The sequence below is a fragment of the Salvia hispanica genome, chromosome 1, assembly GCF_023119035.1.
Source record: "Salvia hispanica cultivar TCC Black 2014 chromosome 1, UniMelb_Shisp_WGS_1.0, whole genome shotgun sequence".
Taxonomy (NCBI): domain Eukaryota; kingdom Viridiplantae; phylum Streptophyta; class Magnoliopsida; order Lamiales; family Lamiaceae; genus Salvia; species Salvia hispanica.
In genome coordinates this window covers 42854448-42879269 of record NC_062965.1, presented here as the reverse complement: position 1 = coordinate 42879269, position 24822 = coordinate 42854448, and the positions used below count along the sequence as shown (strand labels likewise).

At 37.6% G+C, this 24822-nt stretch overlaps 3 protein-coding genes across 5 annotated transcripts; all 3 read left to right on the top strand.

Moving 5' to 3' along the window:
• The first annotated feature begins 2754 nt into the window (after positions 1-2754).
• LOC125223226 (ABC transporter I family member 19-like) lies at positions 2755-5365 on the top strand. 2 transcript variants are annotated; one of them, XM_048126275.1, is made up of 7 exons: positions 2755-2990; positions 3111-3271; positions 3619-3670; positions 3969-4105; positions 4467-4553; positions 4769-5072; positions 5152-5365. In XM_048126275.1, the coding sequence occupies exons 1-6, from the start codon at positions 2855-2857 to the stop codon at positions 5054-5056; spliced, it is 861 nt and encodes a 286-aa protein (XP_047982232.1). In that variant the 5' UTR covers positions 2755-2854; the 3' UTR covers positions 5057-5072; positions 5152-5365. The 2 variants fall into 2 exon arrangements, with proteins under 2 accessions (XP_047982232.1, XP_047982223.1); XM_048126266.1 differs by having other exon boundaries at positions 4769-5277.
• A 1292-nt stretch (positions 5366-6657) lies between these two features.
• Positions 6658-15678, top strand: LOC125223206 (serine/threonine-protein kinase tricornered-like). 2 transcript variants are annotated; one of them, XM_048126243.1, is made up of 17 exons: positions 6658-6880; positions 7109-7159; positions 7448-7525; positions 7611-7938; positions 8875-9049; positions 10555-10638; positions 10719-10960; positions 11056-11269; positions 11478-11557; positions 11838-11922; positions 12566-12697; positions 12779-12892; positions 12980-13027; positions 14483-14570; positions 14828-14884; positions 15232-15285; positions 15371-15678. In XM_048126243.1, the coding sequence occupies exons 4-16, from the start codon at positions 7703-7705 to the stop codon at positions 15270-15272; spliced, it is 1596 nt and encodes a 531-aa protein (XP_047982200.1). In that variant the 5' UTR covers positions 6658-6880; positions 7109-7159; positions 7448-7525; positions 7611-7702; the 3' UTR covers positions 15273-15285; positions 15371-15678. The 2 variants fall into 2 exon arrangements, with proteins under 2 accessions (XP_047982200.1, XP_047982191.1); XM_048126234.1 differs by having other exon boundaries at positions 6731-6880; positions 7467-7525.
• Positions 15679-16685: 1007 nt separating this feature from the next.
• Positions 16686-18014, top strand: LOC125223218 (protein SCARECROW-like). The gene has a single exon (XM_048126253.1). It carries the CDS (start codon positions 16713-16715, stop codon positions 17943-17945), a length of 1233 nt encoding a protein of 410 aa, XP_047982210.1. The 5' UTR covers positions 16686-16712; the 3' UTR covers positions 17946-18014.
• Positions 18015-24822: the final 6808 nt, after the last annotated feature.

Here is a 24822-nt window from a genome sequence, read left to right as displayed (position 1 = left end):
TGTAGCGACCAACTGAGCTACAGATTTATTTGGTAATTGATGTATGAATACTATATATATAATAATATCGAAAATGGGTGGAGGTTCGGAGGGACCCCCATGCCCCAGCGTGGGCCCGCCACTGTATTTATGTGTTCAACACTGCTCTCAAAGTTCTTGATTTGCTGGTCGAATGGAAGGTTCGAGATCAACGAAACATGAAAATGTAACGTAGATACCATGTTTATCATGCAAATATGTGCATTACCTAAATACAATACCAAATGTAGTACCAGTTTGTATCTACAACTTCACAAATATTCTATATGACTAGAGAGTGGCTTCTCTGTATAGCTAGTTTTAGGTTGCATGAAGAGAGCAAGAAAAGTGCAAATATCAAGTGCAGTAAGAAATAGTAGAATATCAACTTGATTCACTAACCAAATCGGTGCCAATGACGCGAGACAACAGAGAGATTAGCTTATTAGCTATATCATCTATGAAACTCATGATATAAAGGGAAACATATGTCTCATCAAGTCCAAATAACTAGTATATGGTTTTTTGGTGATCTATGTATTCTAACGAGCGCAAAGTCAAATGATCATACTGCAACCACATATAATTATGAGAATTACATCTTCTAAACATATTGGAGAAAGAGTCTATAAGCATAAACATTATCCTAAAAGATTGACATAGCATAGTTATCATTCTAACTGCTTGCATGTTCATACTTAAAAGTGTATTTGGCAAGGATCTCCAGAGGAGGCTGGGACTCGGCAGAGCAGGAATCACCACCGGAGGAGGTGGGGGCAGGGCAGGGATTATTGAAATGTTATCTCCACCGACTTAGCTGGTGGTTTCTAGAATAAGATTAGTAGAATAGGAGTGGCAAAATGGGTAGCGAGCAATGGGTAATTCTCATCTCGACCCGCTACCCGATGATAACGGGAAACAAGGCGGGATCGGGTAGTGTGTTTTAGAGTTTTGCGGGTAGCGGGTATACCCGTTAGTTCCGACAATACCTGTTATTATTAGTATTAGTCATATTCCATCTTTTAATACTCCCTCTGTTCCATATTAATAGAGGTGTTTCAAATAGTTAAAGTGAAGAAAAAAAAGTAAATAGTTAAATAATAATAGTCATATATGCACTCATTTTGAAAAATTAAAAATAAATAGTTAGAACGGAGAAAAAATAAAGTAAGAGAGATAATAATGTAGAGAAGAGTATTTATATTATTATATTTCCCAAAAGAGGGAAGAAAATGAAACGTCTCTATTAAGGCGGAAAAGTGGGAATATTTTATATAATTTAAGAGTTCTTTTAAAATTTTATATTCCAACGAACGTACAATTAAAAACTCACCGGAACTAGCTATAGAGTGTCTCCTCACTTTTATTCTCAATCTATTCAACGTTTACCATCGATATTAATAAAGTAATTAGGGAACATTGACGGTTATCATGATTTTCAAATTTGTTATTAGGATTTCAAGTCGGGTACGGGATACCCGACACAGGTATCGAGTAATCCCGGTATGTTGCTGGGGGGTATTGAGACTACAAATTTGGCTAAAATCGGGACCGGTATCCACGGGTAACCCGTTTTACCACATGATGTCGTTATGTGGCACAACCGTTTTATTCACCTAGATAAATCTGGGTGCCATATTAGAATTACAAAATTTTGAAAATTTCAGTTTGAAAAAGTATGAGACACCAAGTAGAATTTAACTATGGATTAATTTAGCAATGGTACCTTTTTTTTTTTAATAAATTTCGGATTATGAAAATTCCAACCTTTTCGTGGAAATGTAGAGTATACCTACAATGAAATTCAACAGTAGCTAAATTTAGGACTGGGGAAACCGAGAACCGAAAAAATAAGGTTAAGGTTCGGTTCCGGTTATTAAGTATAGGATTTTCGCGGTTCTCGGTTCTAACCGAGAACCGAGAGGTTAGAACCGAATAACCGTTATTTTCTAATATTTAATTTTTATATATTTATTTTAGCTTTAAAAAAGTAAAAATTAGAATTGTAAAAAGGTTAAAAACCTAATTACCGCTCACAATATTCACACCACGCCGCTACTATCACGTTCTTGCTTACCTCCACCTCCATGCCGTTGCTGCTCTCCTCTCCACGTTGTTGCTCGGATAGAAGGTATGCTCTTCTTTTCTCTTTATGCATGCCGCTGTCCGAAATTTACTACATGTCTAATACTTCGCAATATGCAGGCTTATTTAGCAGATTAGGCAATTAACAGATTAGGAATTATCTAATGTATATGTTATATTAAATTATTAAACTTATGTTACACATGTTTAATTCTCGAGCAGGTTCCAATATTAAGTAACAAAGTAGTAGTATTTTTTTTTATTTCACGAAATATGATATTTATTTATATTTTTCCTACATTTTTATATAAACAGCTCCTGGCGCAGATGGTAGGCTTATGTTAAATCCTTCCTTCTCCATCAACCCCACCCAGGAATGAATCCTAGCAAATAGCAAACTTATATTTTTTTATTTTACTGAGTGTATTCCACTTGAGTTCGGTTCCTTCGGTGAAACCGAAGACCGAACCGATCGGTTCCTCAAATAACCGAACCGACAAAGGGGTTCGATTTTGGTTCTTAATTTCATAAAATATGAGATTCGGTTAACCAATAAATCGGTTCGGTTCTAACCGAACCGACCGAATCCCCACCCCTAGCTAAATTAATGGCGTAGTTGGTTGGTGAGAGAGTTCGATTCCATCCATAGGTATGATTCAAACCCCGTGGCATCACCATACCCGCCAAACCCCATCGCCACCCAACCTTTAAAAACCCCAGCCACCGCCAAACCCCCAACCAAATTCCTACAATGGAGGGAGGATCCCACACCATACAAGTCAGCGGCATGCAATTCTCCTACGACGCCACTTCCCCTATCTTTTTCGATTTCAATCTCAACGTATCTCCCGGCTCCCGCTGCCTCCTCGTCGGCGCCAATGGATCTGGTCCTTTTTCCCCCTTGTCGCGCCCTATTAATCACTATGTGGATATTTACACTTTCTTTTAATAGCTGAATCCAAATACGCACCATTTTCATCTTTCAATTTTGGATTTTGATTGATCAGGAAAGACCACTCTGCTGCGGATACTGGCGGGGAAGCACATGGTGGGCGGCCGTGATGTGGTCAGAGTGCTCAATCGATCCGCCTTTCACGACACTGATCTCGTCTGCAACGGTGATTTGGCCTATTTGGGGGAATCTTGGAGCAAGACTGTCAGCTCTGCTGTGAGTTCAACCTTCCTTTAACTTATATCCTGGTTATGATTAATCAATCATAAATAGGGATTAGAATATCCTAGTTGGAAATTGACCAACTCTAATATAGATGGATGGAAAATGGCGTATTATGATTGTGATTGTGTGTGAATATTTGTACACCTTATGGACTATATAGCTTGCATTGAAAGTTTGTTTCTTTATTAATCTGCTGCAGGATTGTAGAATCTAAATGAGTTGATAAGTTCACTTTTGTGTTTTGACATAATTGTAGGATTGTCATTGATATTACATTTTTAGTGTTCAATGTTTGGATGGTAGTCTGAGTTTATGTTGCCTGTTGTGCTTGATATTAGGGGGACCTTCCGCTTCAAGGGGACTTCTCAGCCGAACATATGATCTTTGGAGGTATTTAGTTATTACATGGGGTGTTTTTTATCTGTCACAGCCTTGCACCATGGCATTTATAGATAATGCATTTGGTAGTTCATGTTTTGAGTATAGAGTGCCTTACGCATTAGTTTCTTTGAGTGGATATAGAAATTCTCAAAATTAAATGCATTAGATTAATTACGCAGCATTGTAGTTCATTTTTCCTTCTCCACACGATGATAATTAACTTGTCTCCTTATTTGTTTAGTCTCGTCTTGTGACAAGTTAGGGAAGTTGCTAATCTTTTTTTCTTTCATTCTATGTCATAATCCAGTTGAAGGTGTTGACCCTGTTAGGCGGGATATGCTGATCGAACTTTTGGATATTAATCTTGAGTGGCGAATGCACAAAGTTTCTGATGGCCAAAGGCGTCGCGTGCAAATTTGCATGGGTCTTCTTCATCCTTATAAGGTAAGCTTGCACTGTTGACCATATGATGGCGATATCAGGATTTGTGTATTTGATATGGTTTCTTATGTGTGCTGCCTTATTTGGATACCCATTCTTATCAGTGACGATTGTCAAACTCTGATGGATTTCTCTGCCACATTATTGTTTTTGACTTCTCCTTCATATTTAGTATCTCTATACTCATATGTCATCCATTATTTAGTGGCCACATTATATGTATATAACTGAGTTTTTTGGGATGGTGGGTGAGGACTGACGATGAATCAGTTTGTGATCAAGTCGACGAATCTTGGGCATACAATGACTTGTTTATTGATTGTCTTATTCATAAGACGTTTTGCTAACAAAGGTGGGGATTCAGGTACTTTTGCTAGATGAAGTCACTGTTGATCTAGATGTTGTGGCTAGGATGGATTTGCTGGAATTTTTCAGGGAAGAGTGTGAGCAGGTATGCCATGTTAATATTTTCTACAGTCGTCATAAGCTACTTCATCTACGCGATAGCACATCACCATATTTTGGCTGCCAAATCTTATATCACTGTGGTTTGTTAGCATTGCATATCATGTGTTCCTTTCACCGAAGAAATCTGTTACAACAATTCTCTCATTCAAAATAGGGCGTACATAAAATATAGTAATTCATTATGGTGTCTAATTTCAGAGAGGAGCAACAATTGTTTATGCAACTCATATTTTTGATGGACTCGAGACATGGGCAACTGATCTTGTGTATGTTCAAGATGGTACATTGAGGAAGTCTGAGAAGGTGGCCGAGCTCAATGAACTGAAGCATAACCCAAATTTACTCTCTGTTGTTGAGTCATGGCTACGGTCTGAAACAAAGATTGAGAAGAAGAAGCCAATTAACTCCCCATCCCCGCTCAAAACATCTTCCCCATTCGATGCTTCTCCTTTTAGGTCTACAAGACATATGGCGTATTACCGTTGATCTACACACATTTCAGGTGAAATTCTAATTCATCATCCAGTAAGATAACTAGATGCCCCCAATATTAATTTAGCGAAGCTCTTTCGTTCTTTCAGAGGCACCGCATAGCAACATTTCTTTTACCCTATATTTTGCTGCCTCTTCCTAAAAATGTATTGTTTTGATTGGGAGATCTTATAGAGATATCAGGCCTCTGTTTATTTCAGATTTTTTTTTCTTGATTTGTCTGGGGAAACTACCCATGCAACACTGGTTATACATATAGATATTAATTATGTTTGTGTTTTTTTGTGAAAGAAGTTTGTGATTGTTGGTGGAGAGATACTACAACAAAAACTGTCGTTGTTTCTTGCCTAACACATTTACTTATGGATAGTCACATTTCTCCCACTCCATTTACTTCTCCTGCACGAAAAATACAAGAATATTGATAATTTAGTGCAGTTTAGAGTTTATACTAGTACTTAATAAATTTGGTACTACCTCATATTAATGCTCAAGTGATATGGGTTGATTATAATATTTTATAAGACTTATTTTCTGTATTATTTAGTTATATGTGATTCGGAATCGTGACCTACTCTATATCATAGACTATGTAATTGCTAATAGTTTAAAATTATGTTTATGGTTGATTTAGATTAATATGATTGGTGTTACAGAGTAATTGTTATGAAGTGAATTGGGTATGAAAAATAACTAAACTATTAGCATGTTTATTTTCTTCTCTTGCAATTAATAACTAAACATGAAATAGAAGTAAATTTTCTTGAAATATAAATTAAAATTCTTTGGTATAAAAACGACATTATATGATTATTGCTACTAGTTTATAAACATGTCAACATATTTCTTAATTTTTTAATCATTCCTAAAATAATCATACTTGTCACGAAGTTTTTGGCACATGCATATGAAATTCATGTGGTATTTTTCATCTAGATCAATCATAAGATTTCTATGATTGTCCTTGTCTTTTTAGTTTAAAATTAATGCTTAAATAAACTCTGTTTTAATTTATTCTTCTATATATGGATAATGTTGTGATTAACTACTTGGTCACTTTTAAATTTGTTTTTTAAGGGAAATAATATAATTAATTATATAAGATCAGTTATTAACAACATTCTTCAATCAAATGGGAAAATCACCTATTGGAATTACCAGATTAGATTAAAGTTTCTAACTCTAATCATCCTAAGAAACAATTTCTAGTCAAAGATTTATTTAATGTTTGTTGATGGAAAATACATAATTGGAAATTAAAATTCTCTCTTAATTATGGATAAATTGGCTAACACGTGTGACTGTATGATTCAACTATTTCGAAGAGCCATACAATAAAACAAAGATGAATAATGTCGTCGACATTAATTAGGTGTTCGCTATATTTTATTAGTACAAAAATAAAATATTAGTAATATCCATCATTACCAAAATTGTAAAATTGATAATGATAATATTGTTCACATGATAATATTGTTCACATCATACCCATTAAAAAGTGAACCCTATTTTCTTATTAGTAAAATTGCAGATTTCCTAATTAGAGAATACTATACATTTACATTTCTTTTCTTCTTCTCTTTTCCTCCAAAAAGTTGACAATATAAATAGCGGAGAAAACGTTTAGATCATGCGAGCTCATCTCTTTGTTTCCAAAAGCAGCGAAAATGGCGAATTTGTTTTCGGCATTACATATGCAGTCGTAAACAATCAATCAATTTCGAATATTGCGATTATATACATATAAATGTGTATGCGTCGTGCACGCCTGTATTTGCTTCGATCGGTTTTATCTCTCTATCTCTAAAAGCTTTGGCGGTAAGCGATCGTTTCTGCCTACCGCTCTGTTTATTTTCAATTTTTTTCTGAATGTATTTTGTGTTTTTTTGCCGAGAAGCATTTTGAAATTGTGTTTTTATTTTTAGTTCCGTCATCTTCTGGCAATTGCATTCGTCTATAGGAATCCGTTGTCCTCGATTTTTGCTGCATGTCAACCAAATATGTAATTCTAGTAATTTTGATTCGCCGGCTTTTATTTTTAAATAGGTTTTCAGCAGCGTCGGCGAGTTTTTGACATTTAGCAATTTCGGAATCAAGGTATCTCCGCGATCTTTTCGAATTAATGTTGACGTATTTTTTTATGATGTTTTTTATGCTGTGTCAATCTTTGGAGAATGTGGTGATTAGACGATTTGTGTGTGTGTGGTAAAGTTAACTTATCATTTGCTATGTGCTCCAATTTTATCATTTTTGCTCTTGTTCTGTGCTGAATCACATTTACTTTTCGACTCCAAAGTTTTTATGTGCTTTGGGTAACACGTGAGATTCATTTGATTTCATGATTTGTTGGGAATTTGAATAATGTTCTGAAATTGGTAATGTTAGTGCCATTTTTACTGGACAGGAATAGAAGTTTCTAAGTAGAATACAGAACTGTTTAGGAGGAATACACATTGTACCAAGGTAACAACTCTCATCTGTCTGTCCAGAGTCATGAATATTCAGTTGGGGATGTAACGTTGTCTAAAATAATCGCTGTCATTGAAAGATGTTTGGCAGATGAGATTATGGTGTCAGAATGATGGAAGTTGCCCGGGGAGTTACGTGTAATTTACCTCTTAAGCAGAGGAAAACTACTTGATGGATTCAGCCAAAAGTTGGTTCCACAAGTTTCAGCAAAGAGACCGTTTGAGGACATTGAGGACAGTGAGTAGGAAGAAAGACTCAATGGGTAGTGCAAGAGAAGAACCACCGGCAGACTTACTTGCTGATGATGAAGCCTCAACTCTCACAAAACAGAAGGTGGCTGCTGCAAAGCAGTACATTGAAAATCATTACAAGGAGCAAATGAGGAATCTTCAGGAAAGGAGGCAGCGGTATAGTATATTACCTAAACTTGTTTTGGCTGCATTATTTTTGAAGAAACTTTCTTCTGTACACCTCTTGTGTTAAGATTTTTTTTTATTTCAACTCAAGCACGTGCATTGCATAAAAAAAATATGTATGAGTTTCTTTACTGTAATTATTCCGACTAGAAATTTCTATTATCGTGGTTAACCTGCAACATTATTATAAAATTTTATGTCTTATTGGTATCCTCTAGCCACTATTTTTATAGCCCTTTGTGTCTAGTAATAGTTATTTGAGGATTAGGTAAATATGAAGTGAATGAACTCTCAGCTTTGTGGAATATGTGCAAAATTTCCTAATTTGTAAGGTCTTGTTAGTGAAAGCTGTTATTCAGTTTGGGCGCATTTAAAACTCAAATAGTCAAATGTCAGTAGTTCGATACTTCATATTTCCAGAAGCCGAACTATTCTGAATTTGTTTCATGGAGAGAATAAGTTCATAGACATTATACATATATTTCTTTTTCTTTATTGGGATATGTTCGCTTATGCGGCGGCAATATCCTAAATGGTTTTCTCTCCTCAAGAAAATTAACTGACTAATCTTTTCTTAGTAGTTTTGGCTTCGTCATATACGTTCTTAGTATTTTTTCTTTTTTCCATAATATATTAGCTAAATGTTAAGCTGCTCTAATGGACCAGGTAAATGATTAAATGATGTTTACGCATGATCATTAACATGTGATTAAATTCTAATGTCAGGTCCATTACTTACTTTCAGCTGTTAGAAACTAGATGAATAAAAGTTTATTTAGGGTCCAGAACTTAATTTCTGGATCCTAATAACGGCCGACCGCATTACATTTACTTCTTTGACCACATTATGTTTTGGATTTATGAGTAGGAAATGTCACTTCTCTTATATTGATGACAAGCTATCATTTTACATTTGGTTGTTAACAGGCGAAACGTACTTGAAAAGAAGCTAGCTGATGCTGATGTATCTGAGGAGGATCAAAATAACTTATTAAAATTTTTGGAGAAGAAAGAAACTGAATACATGCGCCTTCAGAGGCACAAAATGGGTGCCGATGACTTTGAGTTGCTCACTATGATTGGGAAAGGTGCTTTTGGGGAGGTAAAGATTATTATAACTTATATGCCTATCTCGGCTTTTATTACTTGCTTCAGTTGAAATTCCATATGTCAAGTTTCCTATTGATTCATATCCAGACCTCAATTCGTCAAGCTCCTAATTTCCTCAGATCTGTCCAGTTATAGACTGATTTTTCAAATTCGGTGATTATCCATGAAAAGGTTCCCAAAATGGAACCTTTTTATGTTTTCAATTTTAGGAAAAACGCACACAAGGTGTGGGTTTTTTAAAACGCCCATGCTTTAGAAATGGACACGCTTGACTTAAATGAGGGAGAATACCTTCTCCCCCATTATGCTTGAACATACCATACACACACACGAGTTTGGGAAATTTGAAACTATTTCTCGCAAATTGAGCTACGTATTGTTTGGTTTGTAATCATTCTCAATTTTGTTAAATGATACTCCCTTCGTCCCACCATAAGCGATACATTATTCTCTCTAATACTTTACACTCTCTCTCCACTTTAACTATTAAATAGTACTCCCTCTGTCCCCCAAATTTTGTCACAGTTTGACCGGGCACGGGTTTTAAGAAATGTAATGGATAGTGGGTTGAAAAAGTAGGTAGGATGTGGGTCCTATTTTTAAAGTATTAGTTTTATAATGAAATGTGAGTGAGAATAAGTTAGTGGAATGTGGGGTCCACTACCAAAAATGGTAAAAAGTGAAATGTGACAAATTTTGTGTGACGGACGGAAATGGAAAAATGTGACAAAATTTTAGGGACAGAGGGAGTATCATTTTCCCAAAACAAGTGCTTAAAAGAAGCGCCTCGCTTATGGTGGGATGGAGCGAGTACATGCAGATGATAAATGTAGGATTTAGTTAAAGTAACCTAGATTTAAGGTTACATGTAAAATTAGGGCTTGGTTAAATTTTGTGAAATTTATGGCTTGATATGTATTTCTTGCAGGAATTATGTGTTTTTGTTTTTAAAAACGCGCAGGCTGTGTGCGTTTCTAAAGATGGTGCGTTTTCCCTATAATGTAAACATAAAAAAGTTTTTCCATTTTGGGAACCTTTTTTGCGGATCTTCCCCAAATTAGAAAAGAACCAATTGCATGTCTGTGCATTCTAGCTTTGACCCTTTAGCAAATGTTTTTCTAATAAATACAGTGGCAGGAAGGAGGCTAATAGTGAAAAATAGCATCGTGAGTGTGAGTGATGGGGGCACTGAAGGATGCGTATATCATGTGTACATATGTAACTGGAAAGTTGATCCATTGATCATTTATGACCTGGACAGGCGACTTGATTATATCTCTAAATGTTATTAAAATGATTGAATATATGATCCATTTCTTAGGGGTTATTTTAGCTTTTGTCCATTAACTTGTTAATGAAAATTGTCATGGGAATGTTGAGTTGATTTGGCATGGTTTTTCCTAGAGTATTGCACACCTCAAGATGCTATTTGAGTGAATGTCTTCTGTTACTAAATGCCTGAAAGATAACATTCTAATGAATGGTTATGCTGTACAGGTTAGAGTCTGTAGAGAGAAAACGACAGGTTGTGTATATGCAATGAAAAAGCTTAAGAAATCAGAAATGCTTCGTAGAGGCCAGGTATCTGATTATTGATCTTCAGTTGGTCTCGATATGGTTATGTTTATTGTGTCATTTGACTTTCATTCTGTATTTTCTAGGTTGAACATGTGAGAGCTGAAAGGAATTTGCTTGCAGAGGTGGATAGCAATTGCATTGTCAAATTGTATTGCTCTTTCCAAGATGACGAGTATTTGTATCTCATCATGGAATATCTTCCGGGTGGAGATGTGATGACTTTATTGATGAGGAAGGATACATTGACTGAGGATGAGGCCAGATTTTATGTAGCAGAGACAGTTTTGGCTATTGAATCTATTCATAAACACCACTATATACATAGGTATGTAAAATTTCAAGGTTGCGTGCTGTATATCTGCATTTCAATGAGCTACCTCAGTGCTAACTTCTTTTTTCCTTACATCTGATTGGTTGCAGAGACATTAAGCCTGATAACTTACTACTTGATAGGCATGGTCATTTGAGATTATCAGATTTTGGCCTGTGCAAGCCTCTAGACTGTAGTACTCTAAAAGAAGATTTTGCAGTTGGAGACGGCGTTAATGGAAATTCAAAAGGTGAGGATAGCTCAGCTCCAAAACGCACGCAACAAGAGCAATTGCAACATTGGCAGAAAAATCGGAGAATGCTTGTAAGTTAAGCAATAGCTCTCTTGTTTTTTCTTAACGTTAATACTATGCTAGGACAACAGTGGTTGGTAACTGATTGTGTTTTGGTTAGTTAGTCTGTGCTTCATTCTTGTAAGGAATGATGTACACTTGAATTGTCACGATATTGTTCTTACTATCAGAAATACTTAGTGTGCAACCTTTTTCGTATGTCAAATTCACTGATTGCAGGCTTATTCAACTGTTGGTACACCCGATTATATTGCTCCAGAAGTTCTGTTAAAGAAGGGCTATGGAATGGAATGTGATTGGTTAGTTTATATATACCCGTTGAATTTTTTTAGTTTTACTCAGTTTTTGGTTATCCTATTCCCATTCTGGACTATAACTCTTTTTAAATATCTGCCACATTCTTGTAAATAATTTTGCTTGCTCCTTCCCATTTCAACATCTTTTCTCCTGCCATAGGCATTAATTATCAAGGATATCGTCTCAAAAACACACCCATACTCAATTGAAGAGGCTAATTAGCCGCGGGTTACTTTTCTTCTACCCACTACTGTAAAGTGAGGGTTTGTCCTTGTTATGTAGGTGGTCCCTTGGTGCTATCATGTTTGAAATGCTAGTGGGTTATCCTCCCTTCTATTCTGATGATCCTATGTCTACATGCCGGAAGGTAAGACAAGGAATTCCCTCTGATGTGGCAGAAATTCATAGCTTAATGCTTTGCTTTTTTACGGAGTTTGATGTTTCTCTTATGTGTCTGTTGAATCACTTCACTTCAAGGATCTCTGCACGAGTAACCTCTATCAATTAGGCTCACTACCCGTGCCAATAGAAACCGCTGGGACGCTGGGACCTTAATTCTGCTAAATATTAAAAGTAATATTGTATGAAAGTTATGAATGATTCAACTGATGTGTTTTGCACTAAAATTTGTATCCAGATATGAATTGGATTAATCCTATAATTTAATAATCTCAGTGAGCTCATGGACTTGAGATGTTACTTCCAGCTACCTATTATTAGAGTCTTGGGAAATTATTTATCTATGTGAGTGTTCACATGGTTTTTATGAGTTCCAAGGTTGCTGAAGGAAATATATTTGCTCCTGCTCAGGCATTTTCCATTGATAATCATTGAAGTTGGATTAGTTGGACTTGGATCTCTATATGGAATTTTTAGTGAAAGAAAGTGTCATCATGCTTTAATATTCCATCCTTTGAGCAATTTGGCATATGAAGTAATTTTAAATTGTGTCAAGCTAAATGAAGTAATTTTAAATTCATTATTTTTAGACTTATTGCTCTCATTCGCAGATAGTGAACTGGAAATCACATCTAAAGTTTCCAGAGGAAGCTACACTTACTTTTGAAGCAAAAGATCTGATAAGCAAACTACTCTGTAGTGTTAATCAGAGGCTTGGTTCAAATGGTGCAGATGAAATAAAGGTGTGGTGTACAGTGTGATATGGCATGTTCTTTGGACTTACACAAGTTGGTGAGAAACATCATTATGATCTGTTTGTTTAGGTACATCCTTGGTTTAACGGGATTGAGTGGGATAACATATACAATATGGAAGCAGCATTTATTCCCGAGGTTAAAGATGAGTTGGATACCCAAAATTTTGAGAAGTTTGAAGAGGTATTGCTATCTGTCCAAATAAGACTTTTAGTGTCTTCTTTAAAATCTTTAAAAGGTGTAGCTAATCAGACCTATTTTGTGCTGCAGGCTGAACACCACACTTCAACTTCATCAAAATCTAGTCCATGGAGAAAGGTACTTTTTATGCTTAAAGTTTTTGAATGTATATTTGGAAAGATGTTCTACTTCTATATATGTTATGCACAAATTATAACCATATATTCTGAGTGCTTTTTGCCATTTTCTACTACATTTTTGCGTATTGTGTTACTTGCTCATGGCATTCCCTGAGATCTGTGGAAGAATGATGTTTTAGTTTTACATAGTGGAACTACTTTGATGTAAAAATTAGAATGTTGTCCTTGCAAAATATAAGGAGATTGTGTTGTACTTGCAATGTTTAAAATTTTTGGCTGCAACCCAAAAAGATTACTAACAAAATGATGAAACACTATCCTGTTGTAAATAATATAGATACTAGGTCATCAAATTTGAGTAACTTTTCTGGTAGTTACACATGCTTTTCATTTGTATATTTTTTATATATTACTGTTTTGCCAAGGGTGGGATAGTTAGGATGGACTAGGGGTGGGTCGATACGATATATCGTATCGAAAACGTTGTATCGTGTATCGTATCGAAAATTTCGATATGAAAGAATTTCATACCGTTATCGTATCGAAAGTTTCGATATATCGAACTTTCGATATAAAAAAATTTCATATCGTTATTGTATCGATATATCGTACCGAAATTCGATATATCTTTAAATATCGATATATATCGAAAATAAAATATCGATATGATATATCGCAAATTTTCGATATATCGCAAATTTTCGATATATATCGTATTTTCGATATAAAACGATATATCGCGATATAAGGAAATTCATATCGTTATCGTATCGAAAACTTACGATACGATATCGTATCGTATCGAAAATTACGATATATCGAAAATTCGATAATTTTTCGATATTTTTCAATACGATACGAGCGATATATCATTTTTTCGATATTTTTCCCCAGCCCTAAGATGGACCCAATTATCATGTTGTTGGTATATGCTTGGATCTCCACATGACATTTGGCTGAGTGCATAGTAAAACATGTTTTCATTAGTCCAATTAATTGTATAGTTAACATTTAACGTACTCTTAACTTTTATGTATATCACAACAAGTCAAACTGTAAATTTGGGATAGCCTATATTTTTAAATTTTCGTGATACATCCACTATATTCTCGATATTTTTAGCAAAACTCTGGAACAAAACATCTTTATCTACAATCCAAATTCGTCTCCTGAAAAGTTAATACCCCTTAAATATCCACGATAGTTAACAATAACTCAAACATTCCGAGCGATAGATGCTTGTTTCTTGAACCCTTTGTTTCAATAATCCCTGGCCTGAAAAAAGCCAACTTTTACTGCAAAATGTTTGATGAAGTCCATATCTAGTTTTATCTGTCTGATATTACACTACAATTACTTCCACTTAGGTTTTTCTTTCTATTATGAATATTACTACCACAGTATTGGGTACTTTTTCCCCCTCCGTTGTTAATATTATCTTTTCATTTAACAGAATATGCTTTCTTCCAAAGACATCAACTTTGTGGGGTACACATACAAGAACTTTGAAATTGTGAATGACTACCAAGTTCCTGGAATGGGTATCTCTCCCTCTCTCTCTCTCTCTCTCTCTCTGGCTATGTGTTGTGCATGCTTTATGCACTTAGTCTCGTGCTCGTGAATTTTATATAGCATTTGTTGTTTTGTAGCTCTGACAAATACTTAGTTTATACGTATCAGTGCATTTTCCATGCAATATGGAATAGCTGATGATATCAGCAGTTGCATGCTTCTAAGTTACATTTCGTCCTTTCATGGTGACTGATACTTGATCTCTTTAATTTTATTTCTTCTACAGCTGAATTGAAGAAGAAAAATACCAAGTCAAAGAGGCCAACAATCAAATCACTTTTTGGTAGGTCACGTATTTTCATTTGATAGCATCCTCATATAGTCATATTTGAACAAATACCAATTTCTCTGTTGCATAATTGCATTAGCTAGCAAAAGTATCCATGATGTTTGGCCCGTTTAAGAAAAAACCCTAAATATGTAAAACATCCTCAACATTGATTCCTCAGCCATACGAGGCCTGGGCCTTAGTAACATCTGCGCATTATAGGCCACAGTATTTGCTTGTTTCAAATACTCAGTAGCCATATAAACTCTAGCTTTGGATTGAGCTTCTAACTTCTTGTCTTGAACTTATATCATTTATAAAATTGTGACTTATCATGTTTATTTGTGTGTGACTTGTAACAGATGATGAGTCGGAAGCGTCTGAGACTGGTGGCAGCCAATAAAATGACACCTTATGTATGTTTCACCTTCTCATTCCTCTCAAAGATATGGCATGACAAAACATATTAATGCGGTTGATCTCTTTCTCTCTCTCTCCCAGCCTCATGGTTTCAATAGATGTGGATTTTCTTTCATTCAAGCTACTATTCTTTCGTCTTCAACGAATGTAGAGTTTGTCAGGTTCCAGAGAGGGAAAAAGATTTCGAGTGGCTCGTTGCTTTGGATCTGCAGCTGATTTGCTGCCCTCAACCTTTTCTTTACATAAAGCAGAGATCATTGACTGACTCATTTGTAGGATTTTTTCTTGTTGTCAACCTTTCCGGGAACCACAGCATATTGCATGTAGAATACAGAATGACCAATTTCTTGTTGAAATTCTATAAAAGTACTCCCTCAAATTGAGCTCTATTGCAGCATCGTGTTATATTTCATGCCGTATTCCACCAACATGATGCATTAATGGATGATTTACATGCTTCAAGTTGTTTTATAGTTTTTCCATACATTCAAATCCTTATGAGAAGTTACGCAATTTTGAACGTTTTTCATAGTGGCATATCCATGTTAACTAAGTGAACAAAAATTTAGTTGATATGATACTTTTCCATCAACAATCACTAGAACACGGGAGGGGATTTGCGTGAATTATAATATTAGAAAAAAAAAACATAAGCATATATGATTAGGTAAACATGTAGCCAATCTTCCGTTTCCGTATCATACTTACAATTTGGGCAAATTGTTGGAAAAACGACGAAGTTTGGTCGAATATAGTCTATCATGCAACTTTGTAAAATATCGATTGTATCGTAACCTTGATATTTTTTTAGCTGTCCCGTTTATTTCTATTTGGAGGAAATTGTGTATGACGTGGAAGAAATGATCCATAACTTTTTTTTTGCAAATTTGTATATTGATTTTAGTATGAAAAAAAATATATATAAGATTAGGTTAAATTAGTTTAGCTTCTAAATTATAGAGTACTTATTTATCCCTTCAAATTTAGATTGATGGGACAATTAAGTAAAATGTTAACATTATGATATACTACTACTATACTACTAATTGGCTTATTTGTAAAGTTTGACTAAAATTTAACCAAAATATGGTCATGTAGCCTTATAATTAATACACTCCTCACCCTGGTGAGCAAGTAACATCAAGATTAATTGAAATAGAAGAGAAGCACATTAAAATATTCAATTTAACAAAACTTTGTAATTATTACACAAAAATCACTACCAAACCGACGTGTTTTCGTTGGCATTTTCCCATTAACTTGTTCCCTCTGTCTCTCTATGCCGGCCAAACTATCTTCCTTATTTGAGCTCCCTTATTCCCTTCTCCCTCCTTTAAATACTCGCCTGCACCACACATTTCCACCCCTCCCATTATTCCATTTTAATTAACACATTTTGATCAAAAATTGATGTGTTCATGTAATGCAACCTCAAGAAGAGCAGTTGAACCACTCCGGAAATCCATTTTCCCAATGGGTCGAACACGTCACCAAGCAGCTCATCGACGACGACGCTGCCGCCCTCCTCAGCCCCATCGCTACTGATCAAAACGACGCCGCAATGGGCATGCTCACGGCTCTCTTCGAGTGCGCCGTGGCCATCTCCCTCGACAACCTCGGGGAGGCCCACCGCATGCTGCTTGAGCTCTCGCAGACGGCCTCCCCCTACGGCCCCTCCCCGGCCGAGCGGGTCGTGGCCCACTTCGCCAAGGCCATGTCCAGCCGCGTGGTCAACAGCTGGATCGGGGTCTGCACCCCGATCCCTGTTGACTTCAGGGGCGTCCACGCGGCCTTCCACGTCTACAACACCACGTCGCCATTCGTCAAATTCGCGCACTTCACTTCCAACCAGGCCATCCTGGAGGCCTGCAGCGGCCACCGCAGGCTCCACATCATCGATGTTGACATCATGCAGGGCTTGCAGTGGCCGGCCCTGTTCCACATCCTGGCCACCCGGGCAGAGGGGCCCCCTCATGTCCGGATGACCGGGATGGGGGCATCCGGAGAGCTGCTCCTCGAGACAGAGAAGCAGCTCTCCAGCTTCGCTCGGCGGCTGGGGATGCAGTTCGAGTTCCACGCCGTCGAGGGGAGGTTCGGGGACGTGGCCGACGTCTCGGCCCTCCACGTCCGGAGGGGCGAGGCCGTGGCGGTCCACTGGCTGCAGCATTCGCTGTACGACGCGACGGGGCCGGACTGGAAAACGATGAGGCTGCTGCAGGGGGTGGGGCCGAGGGTGGTGACGCTGGTGGAGCAGGAGATGAGCCACGGGGGTTCGTTTTTGGACAGATTCGTGGCGTCGTTGCATTACTACGCGACGATGTTTGATAGCGTGGGGGAGAGCGGGGAGGGGGAGAGGCACGGGGTGGAGCAGGGGGTGCTGCAGAGGGAGATAAACAATGTGGTGGCGGTGGGAGGGCCGACGAGGAGCGGGGAGGAGAAGTGGATGAGGTGGAGGAGGGAGATGGCGGGGAAGGGGTTTGTGCAGATGGGGATGAGCGGGAACGCGATGGCGCAGGCGCAGCTCATACTCAATATGTTCCCCAGAGGGTACAGCCTTGTGCAGGGAGATCATGGAACGTTGAGCCTTGGATGGAAGGATACCAGCTTGTACACGGCCTCTGCGTGGACTTGGCCCAATCATCATCATCACTTTTGAATCATCAAATATAATGCGTGGCCTTAATTAATTAATTAATGCTATATTCTTGTTATTCTACTCATCTAATCCATCACATATTAATTAAAGGGACAATTGTCATGAAATTATGGGCTACATTAATTTTAAAAATTTGAATGATAATGCACATTTTTTTCTGAATTTTCTCATCCAACCTAATATTTTCCTGTTAAATTGAAGCTGAAATGGATCTTACATGAATTTCTAATATTGATGATGTGGATACTTGATTACATATTAAACGACGTCATTTGATTTATTGAAACTAAAAAAAGATTATAGTAGTAATAAATAAATTTTCTCATCACCGTGCATCACTTCCACATCACAAACAACATTGATGTCGCCGCCACCATCTTCGACCACCAAAGAACAACTAACATAAAATTGACACAAAATCTTAGTGTTCCTAAATGAGAAGATATTAATCGTACAACCCCTTCCTCCGAAAACGCTAGACCTAATACACTGCTAAGGAACTGCGTACAAGATAAACACTAGTCATACATAAAACAATACTAAGGAAATATTTTCCCATCCCATAAAAAATAATACACTTCTATTATAACTTTTTTCTTTCTAATAAGCACGAGAGATCATGTATGCAAAAATTTGTTGGTGTGTTGATTCAGAAAGATGACTATCCTATTTATAGACGCTCACACTCCTAGAGAATTAATGTAGAGTCAACTCTGCCATTATGGTTGGAGTATAACAGACGGACATTACAAACATCTATCATGGACGCGTACAGATCATGAACTTGGACGAATGCATCTAACGCGCCTCACGTTGTTCGTTCGAGGGGCATACCTGGCGACCTTTTCAATGTGTACATGGATAGCTACGTGTCAAACAACGTAGGTTTATTTGTTATGTTGTGTTGGACTACGTGTCCAATGCAAGATTGAAATCTTTTAAGCTAGGTTCGGATAAAGCTTAATCCCAAGAACAACTCAAAAACCAATTGACAATGCACTGAGGCAGACCGGCGGTGGTGTGCGTGTGTGCTTTACAACCCATTTTTGCAAAAATTAACTACTTACATATATTAACTTTGCCTTTTAAAGTACAAGTTTAGTAAACACTCTTATTCGAATTTGAGATTATTTAACACACATTAATTTGATAACTTCAAATAACTGTGATCAACTTTAATCCAATATATCTCATTCACCCTCAATCAGTTTAGGAAAGTGAATATACAACGTTCATCAATTCGAAACATAATAATTATAATAGTATGGCCCTTATAGGCCCAATCTGCTCCACCAGTAACCGGCCCATACTTTGTTGGGCTTGAGCCCAATCTCCAGTGATGCCCTACACGTGGCAGAATGTGGTGGTGAGTTGGGGTTGTGTCTTTTATATACTAGATCCTTCTCTCTTCCGCCTCACTTTGACTTTGCCTCTCTCTTTTCTCTCTCGGTTGTGAGTGGAAAAACTAGGGTTTTCTGTTCCCTTCTCCTATGGTGTTCTCTCTGTGCTGTAGGCTTGAGAGTGTGATCTCTCTACTTCCTCCTCTGTGTGTGTATACACTGGTGAGTGAGTAAGTTGAGTGTTGGGGAAACCTCTGGTTTCTGGTCAGACAAATCTGTCTCTGTGTGAAGCAGTTTCTTTTGGTTCTAGAGGATTGGGTGACTAGTGTTTGGCCGTGGCTTTGCCTTAGATTGTCTTTGCAACGAGGTGGTTGCTGGATCTAGGGTTTCAGTGGATACGGTGCAATAGATTGGTTATCTACTGGGTTTCTCCATTGAGGGGCAAATCAATTGGTGACTAAGGAATTAGATGGTCGGATTTATAGACCTGTGCAGTTGTACCTGGTGCAACTTGAGCCTATAAATTGTTCTTGATCTTGTTTCTCTTCTTTGGTTATTTCTTAGTTCTTCTACTATCTATTGCTGAGGTGAACGCTTTTGATCCGTGTATTAAGTGTTTCAGGTACAATAGAAGGAGTTGAAGACTGTAGATCTAGTAGTGAAATAGCTAGATCAGTTTCTTGGTTGTATTACTTGTAATCTTGGCTGAAGTATAGACCTTACAGTGGCATCAGAGCCACGGTTGGAGTTCAGCCGAAGGTTCGGTGTGTGGTTTCCGCTGTGTTGTTTCTCTGTTGTCTGTTTTGGTTGTGATAGTACCTGCTGGACTGGTTTTGTCTTTCCTTTCTTGGTTAACAGTGGAAGTTTTAAAACGTTTGGTTGCAACAGAGCTGAGAATCTCTGTCAGTGACCCCCTGCGCCCTCGAATAATCGAGTGTTTATGAACTGAGAAATCCTAACCTAGATGCACTGTTGTGTAACTTCTTGTTGTTGTTGTTTTTTGGTTAAGAATAATCATCCAACAGATCCTATCTTAATCTTCTCTTGGTCCTGTTGTTTTGTTTCTTGGGCCTTTGTTTCTGTGGTTTTTCAATAATGTCTAACCTCCCTTTTGGCCTTGTTCCCTTCAATGGGATGAATGATTTCAGCATCTAGAAGCAAAAGTTGAAGTGTGTTCTGGTTCAGCAGAAAGTCTACAAAGGTGTGGATGAATCTGTTATTGAAGATGCTACCAAACAGGCTGAGATGAATGAGTTAGCCTTATCTACTATTTTCTTGAGTTTAAGTGATCATGTTATTAGAAAAGTTGGTGTGGTTGAAACTGCTAAAGCTCTTTGGGATAAGCTTGATGAGTTGTATACTAAACCTCTCTGTCCAATCGCATGTACTTGCTTGAAAAACTTTTTAAGTACAAATTAGATTTATCTAAGGATATGGATGAAAATGTTGACTGTTTTTCAAAGCTTGTGTTAGATATTAAGAGATCTGGGGACAAGAATATTGATGAATATACAACTATTCCTCTTATGAATGCTATTCAAGATTCCTATGGTGATGTTAAGGCTGCAATTAAGTATGGGAGGGACAATGTCACTCTTGATACAATTATTATTGCCTTAAAATCAAAGGAAATGGAATTAAAGGAGAAATCTGACACTAAAGCTGCTCTTGATAAGGCTTTGCAGGTTAGGGGTAGATCCAACACCAAGTCAAAGGATAAGCAATCAAATGACAAGACATCTGACAAGGGAAATAGGAAGAATCATTGGAGTAAATCAAGGTCTTCCTCTCAAGACTATAAGAAGTCCAAGAGGTGTTTCAAATGCCATGAATTAGGGTATTTCAGTAAGGAGTGTCCTTTGTAAAGGAACAAGAAGGCCGATTCTGACATGGTTGCAAGCCTTGTCAAATCTGATGATGACAATGGCACATGCTTTATGCACTGTGATGTTACCTCTGTTAATGTTTCTCTTAATTCAGAATTCAACAAGTCTAAGTGGCTTGTTGATTCTGGTTGTACTTATCATATTTCACCTTTCAAGGATTTATTTACTGAATTAACTCCTGTTACTAATGGTTTTGTGTCTATGACAAATAATAAGCAGTGTAGGATTGAAGGCATTGGTCAAGTATGCCTCAAGTTTGATTCTGGAGCTACCCACACCTTGAAGAATGTGAAATATGTTTCTAGCCTCTACTACAACCTCCTATCTTGCTCAGCTCTAGAGTCAGAGGGGCTAGAGGGCAGATGGGGGAATGGGGTTATGAAAATCCTTAAGGGTTCTTTGTGCATATTTAAAGCTGTTAGGAAGAATAATCTTTATGTGTGCACTGTTATGCCCTTAAGTGATTTGCCTGTTGCCAATGCTGTTAAGTTGAATTCTACTATGCTTTGGCATAATAGATTATGACATATGAGTGAAAAAGACATGCATATCCTATCCAAAAATGGTGTTTTATCTGATAATGATGTGAGCTTGCCTTTACCTTTCTGTGATACTTATGCAAAGGGAAAGCAACATAGAGTTGTCTTTCCCTCTTCTATGCCTACATGTTCCAGCACTGCTGTTCTTGATTATCTGCATGCTGATGTTTGGGGGCCAGCTTCTGTTACTACTTATGGAGGGTGCTCTTATTTCTTGTCTATTGTTGATGACTTTTCAGGAAAGGTTTGGGTGTTCTTGTTGAAGTATAAATCTGATGTCTTTGAAAAGTTCCAGAACTGGCTGTGTTTGATTGAGAACCAAACTAGGAAGAAGGTTAGGACCCTTATGACTGACAATGGCCTGGAGTTTTGCAACCAACAGTTGAATGATTTATGTGTTAAGTCTGGTATTAGGAGACATAAAACTGTTCCCTATACTCCTCAACAGAATGGGGTTGCAGAAAGGATGAATAGGACTTTGTTAGATAGGGTCAGATGTCTTCTTTCTCTAAGTGGTTTGTCAAAAAAGTTTTGGGGGAAAGCTATTAACATTGCTGCTTATTTGGTTAATAGGCCCCCCTTGTCCCTCTTAAGGGAGAATGTCCTGAGTCTGTTTTTTGGGGAAAACCTGTTAATATTTCTCACTTGAAAGTTTTTGGATACAGTGTCTTTGTTCATTCAAAGACAGATAAGCTGGAGCCAAGGTCCTGGAAGTGTATATTCTTGGTGTATCCAGATGGTGTGAAAGGATACAGGGTGTGGCTGAGGGATGAGCATGGCTTTAGAGTCACTGTGTAGAGATGTGATCTTCAATGAATCTGAATTTCCATGTTTGGTTGATTCTACGTGTTCTAATCCCAAGGAGACTTCAAATGAGATGGAGCCTACTTCAAATGAGGCGGAGTTTACCTCAAATGAGGTGGAGGGTGCTAGGCCTCCTGAGTTTGTGCAAACTGATAATTTTTTGCAGGATGATTTAGAGGCTACTCCTGAAGTTCCTCAAACTGATCCTATTGAGACTCAAAATACTGATAATACTAACCCATCTGATTCTGTTGTTGTTCCCCCTAACTATGTATTGGACAGGGATAGAGCAAGGAGGACAAATGTGAAAGCACCAAAGAGATTCAGTGATGAAATGAACCTGATAGCTTTGGCCTTCGATGCTCATGAATCAGATGGAGATGAGCCCCAGTCATATAAGCAGGCCCTTAAGTCCATATTTTATCCTAGCTTATAACCATGGAAGATGAAATGAAGTCTTTAATGTTGAATAAAACTTTGATTTTAGTTCCTAGACCTAAAGGTTGTACTATTGTTGAGTGCAGGTGGCTATTCAAGCTGAAGCAGGAGCTCAATGGCTTAAGATATAAAGCCAGACTGGTAGCTAAGGGCTTCACTCAACAGGAGGGGGTAGATTACACAGAAATCTTTGCTCATGTGGTAAAATTTACAACTGTTAGGTTAATGCTTACCTTATGTGCCTTTTTTGACTGGGATCTTAAGCAAATGGATGATAAGACAGCTTTTTTACATGGGGATTTGGATAAGCCTATTTACATGAGCCAACCTGAAGGGTTTGTTGACCCTACGTACCCTAACCATGTGTGTCTCTTGAAAAAGGCTTTGTATGAGTTGAAGTAGTCACCTAGGAGATGGAATATTAAGTTTGATCAGTGTATGCAATCTATGGGTTTTACTAGAAGTGCCTTTGATCACTGTCTTTATTTCAAAAATCTCCAATCTGTTCCAGTGTTTCTTCTTCTATATGTTGATGACATGCTTATTATGAGTCCTAGTTCTGTTGCTGTTAAAAGTGTTCAAGATATGTTGAGTACTAACTTTGACATGAAGGATTTAGGAGATGCACAGAAAATTCTGGGCATTGACATTGTTAGAAACAGGAAGAAGAAGGAGCTGACTCTTCACCAAAGTTACTATGTGAAAAAGATTCTTAGTAAGTTTAATATGGTGGATACAAAGTCATCCACTGTTCCCCTGGTTGCCCACTTTATTCTTAGCAGGGATCAGTGTCCTAAGGATGAGAGTGAGATCCAAAAGATGAAGAGTGTTCCATACTCTAATGCTATTGGATCTGTTATGTACTTGATGGTGAGCACAAGGCCTGACATTGCTTACTCTGTGTCATGCCTATCAAGATACATGTCCAATCCTGGACAGCCACATTGGGAAGCTCTTAAGTGGTTACTTAGATACCTTAAGCATACTGCTTATTATGGTTTGAATTCTTCTAAGTGTACAGATAATACTAATCTTTGTGGTTTTGTAGATTCAAACTATGCAAATGACAGAGATAAGAGGAAGTCCACCACCTCTTATGTTTTTACACTTGGTGGATCTAGCATTAGCCGGAAGTCACAATTGCAACACATTGTGGCCTTATCCACTACTGAATCTGAGTACATTGCAATCACTGAAGCAATGAAGGAAGCACTTTGGTTGAAAGGGGTTATGGGGGAACTTAAGTTCCTCAAGCAACCCATTGTGGTTTATTCTGACAGCCAGTCAGCCATACAAGTGTGCAAGAATCATGTGTTCCATGACAGGACCAAGCACATTGATGTCATATTTCATTTTATCAGAGACATAGTGGAAAAAGGTGAGGTCCAGCTGGAAAAGATCCATACTGATCACAACCCTGCTGACATGGGGACTAAGTGTCTCCCTGTGGAGAAGATGCTCTACTGCATTAGGAAACTCCACATGGATTCTGGATAGGTAAAGTGGTCAGGTATCTTCCCTTGTGTATTTTCTTTGTGTTATTTTTATGTAACTGTTGATGGATACATTGTGGGATTAATGTCTTCTTAGTCCTTGACTGGGTAGGCATCAATAGGCGATGATGAAAGGCACAGGTCAAATTCCTCACTAATTTTGATAAGATCCAAGGTGGAGAAATGTAATAGTATGGCTCTTATAGGCCAAATCTGCTCCACCAGTAACAGCCCATACTTTGTTGGGCTTGAGCCCAATCTCCAGTGATGCCCTACATGTGGCAGAATGTGGTGGTGAGTTGGGGCTGTGTCTTTTATATACTAGATCCTTCTTTCTTCTGCCTCACTTCGACTCTGCCTCTCTCTTTTCTCTCTCG

Excerpts from the sequence above, each read along its gene's own strand:
- LOC125223226 (XM_048126275.1), top strand. The coding sequence starts at position 2,855 with ATGGAGGGAGGATCCCACACCATACAAGTCAGCGGCATGCAATTCTCC. Across the intron at positions 2,991-3,110 it reads CGTCGGCGCCAATGGATCTG|GAAAGACCACTCTGCTGCGG; the intron begins GTCCTTTTTCCC and ends TTGATTGATCAG. Across the intron at positions 3,671-3,968 it reads CGAACATATGATCTTTGGAG|TTGAAGGTGTTGACCCTGTT; the intron begins GTATTTAGTTAT and ends GTCATAATCCAG.
- LOC125223206 (XM_048126243.1), top strand. The coding sequence starts at position 7,703 with ATGGATTCAGCCAAAAGTTGGTTCCACAAGTTTCAGCAAAGAGACCGT. Across the intron at positions 9,050-10,554 it reads GGAAAGGTGCTTTTGGGGAG|GTTAGAGTCTGTAGAGAGAA; the intron begins GTAAAGATTATT and ends TATGCTGTACAG. Across the intron at positions 10,961-11,055 it reads AAACACCACTATATACATAG|AGACATTAAGCCTGATAACT; the intron begins GTATGTAAAATT and ends GATTGGTTGCAG.
- LOC125223218 (XM_048126253.1), top strand. The coding sequence starts at position 16,713 with ATGCAACCTCAAGAAGAGCAGTTGAACCACTCCGGAAATCCATTTTCC.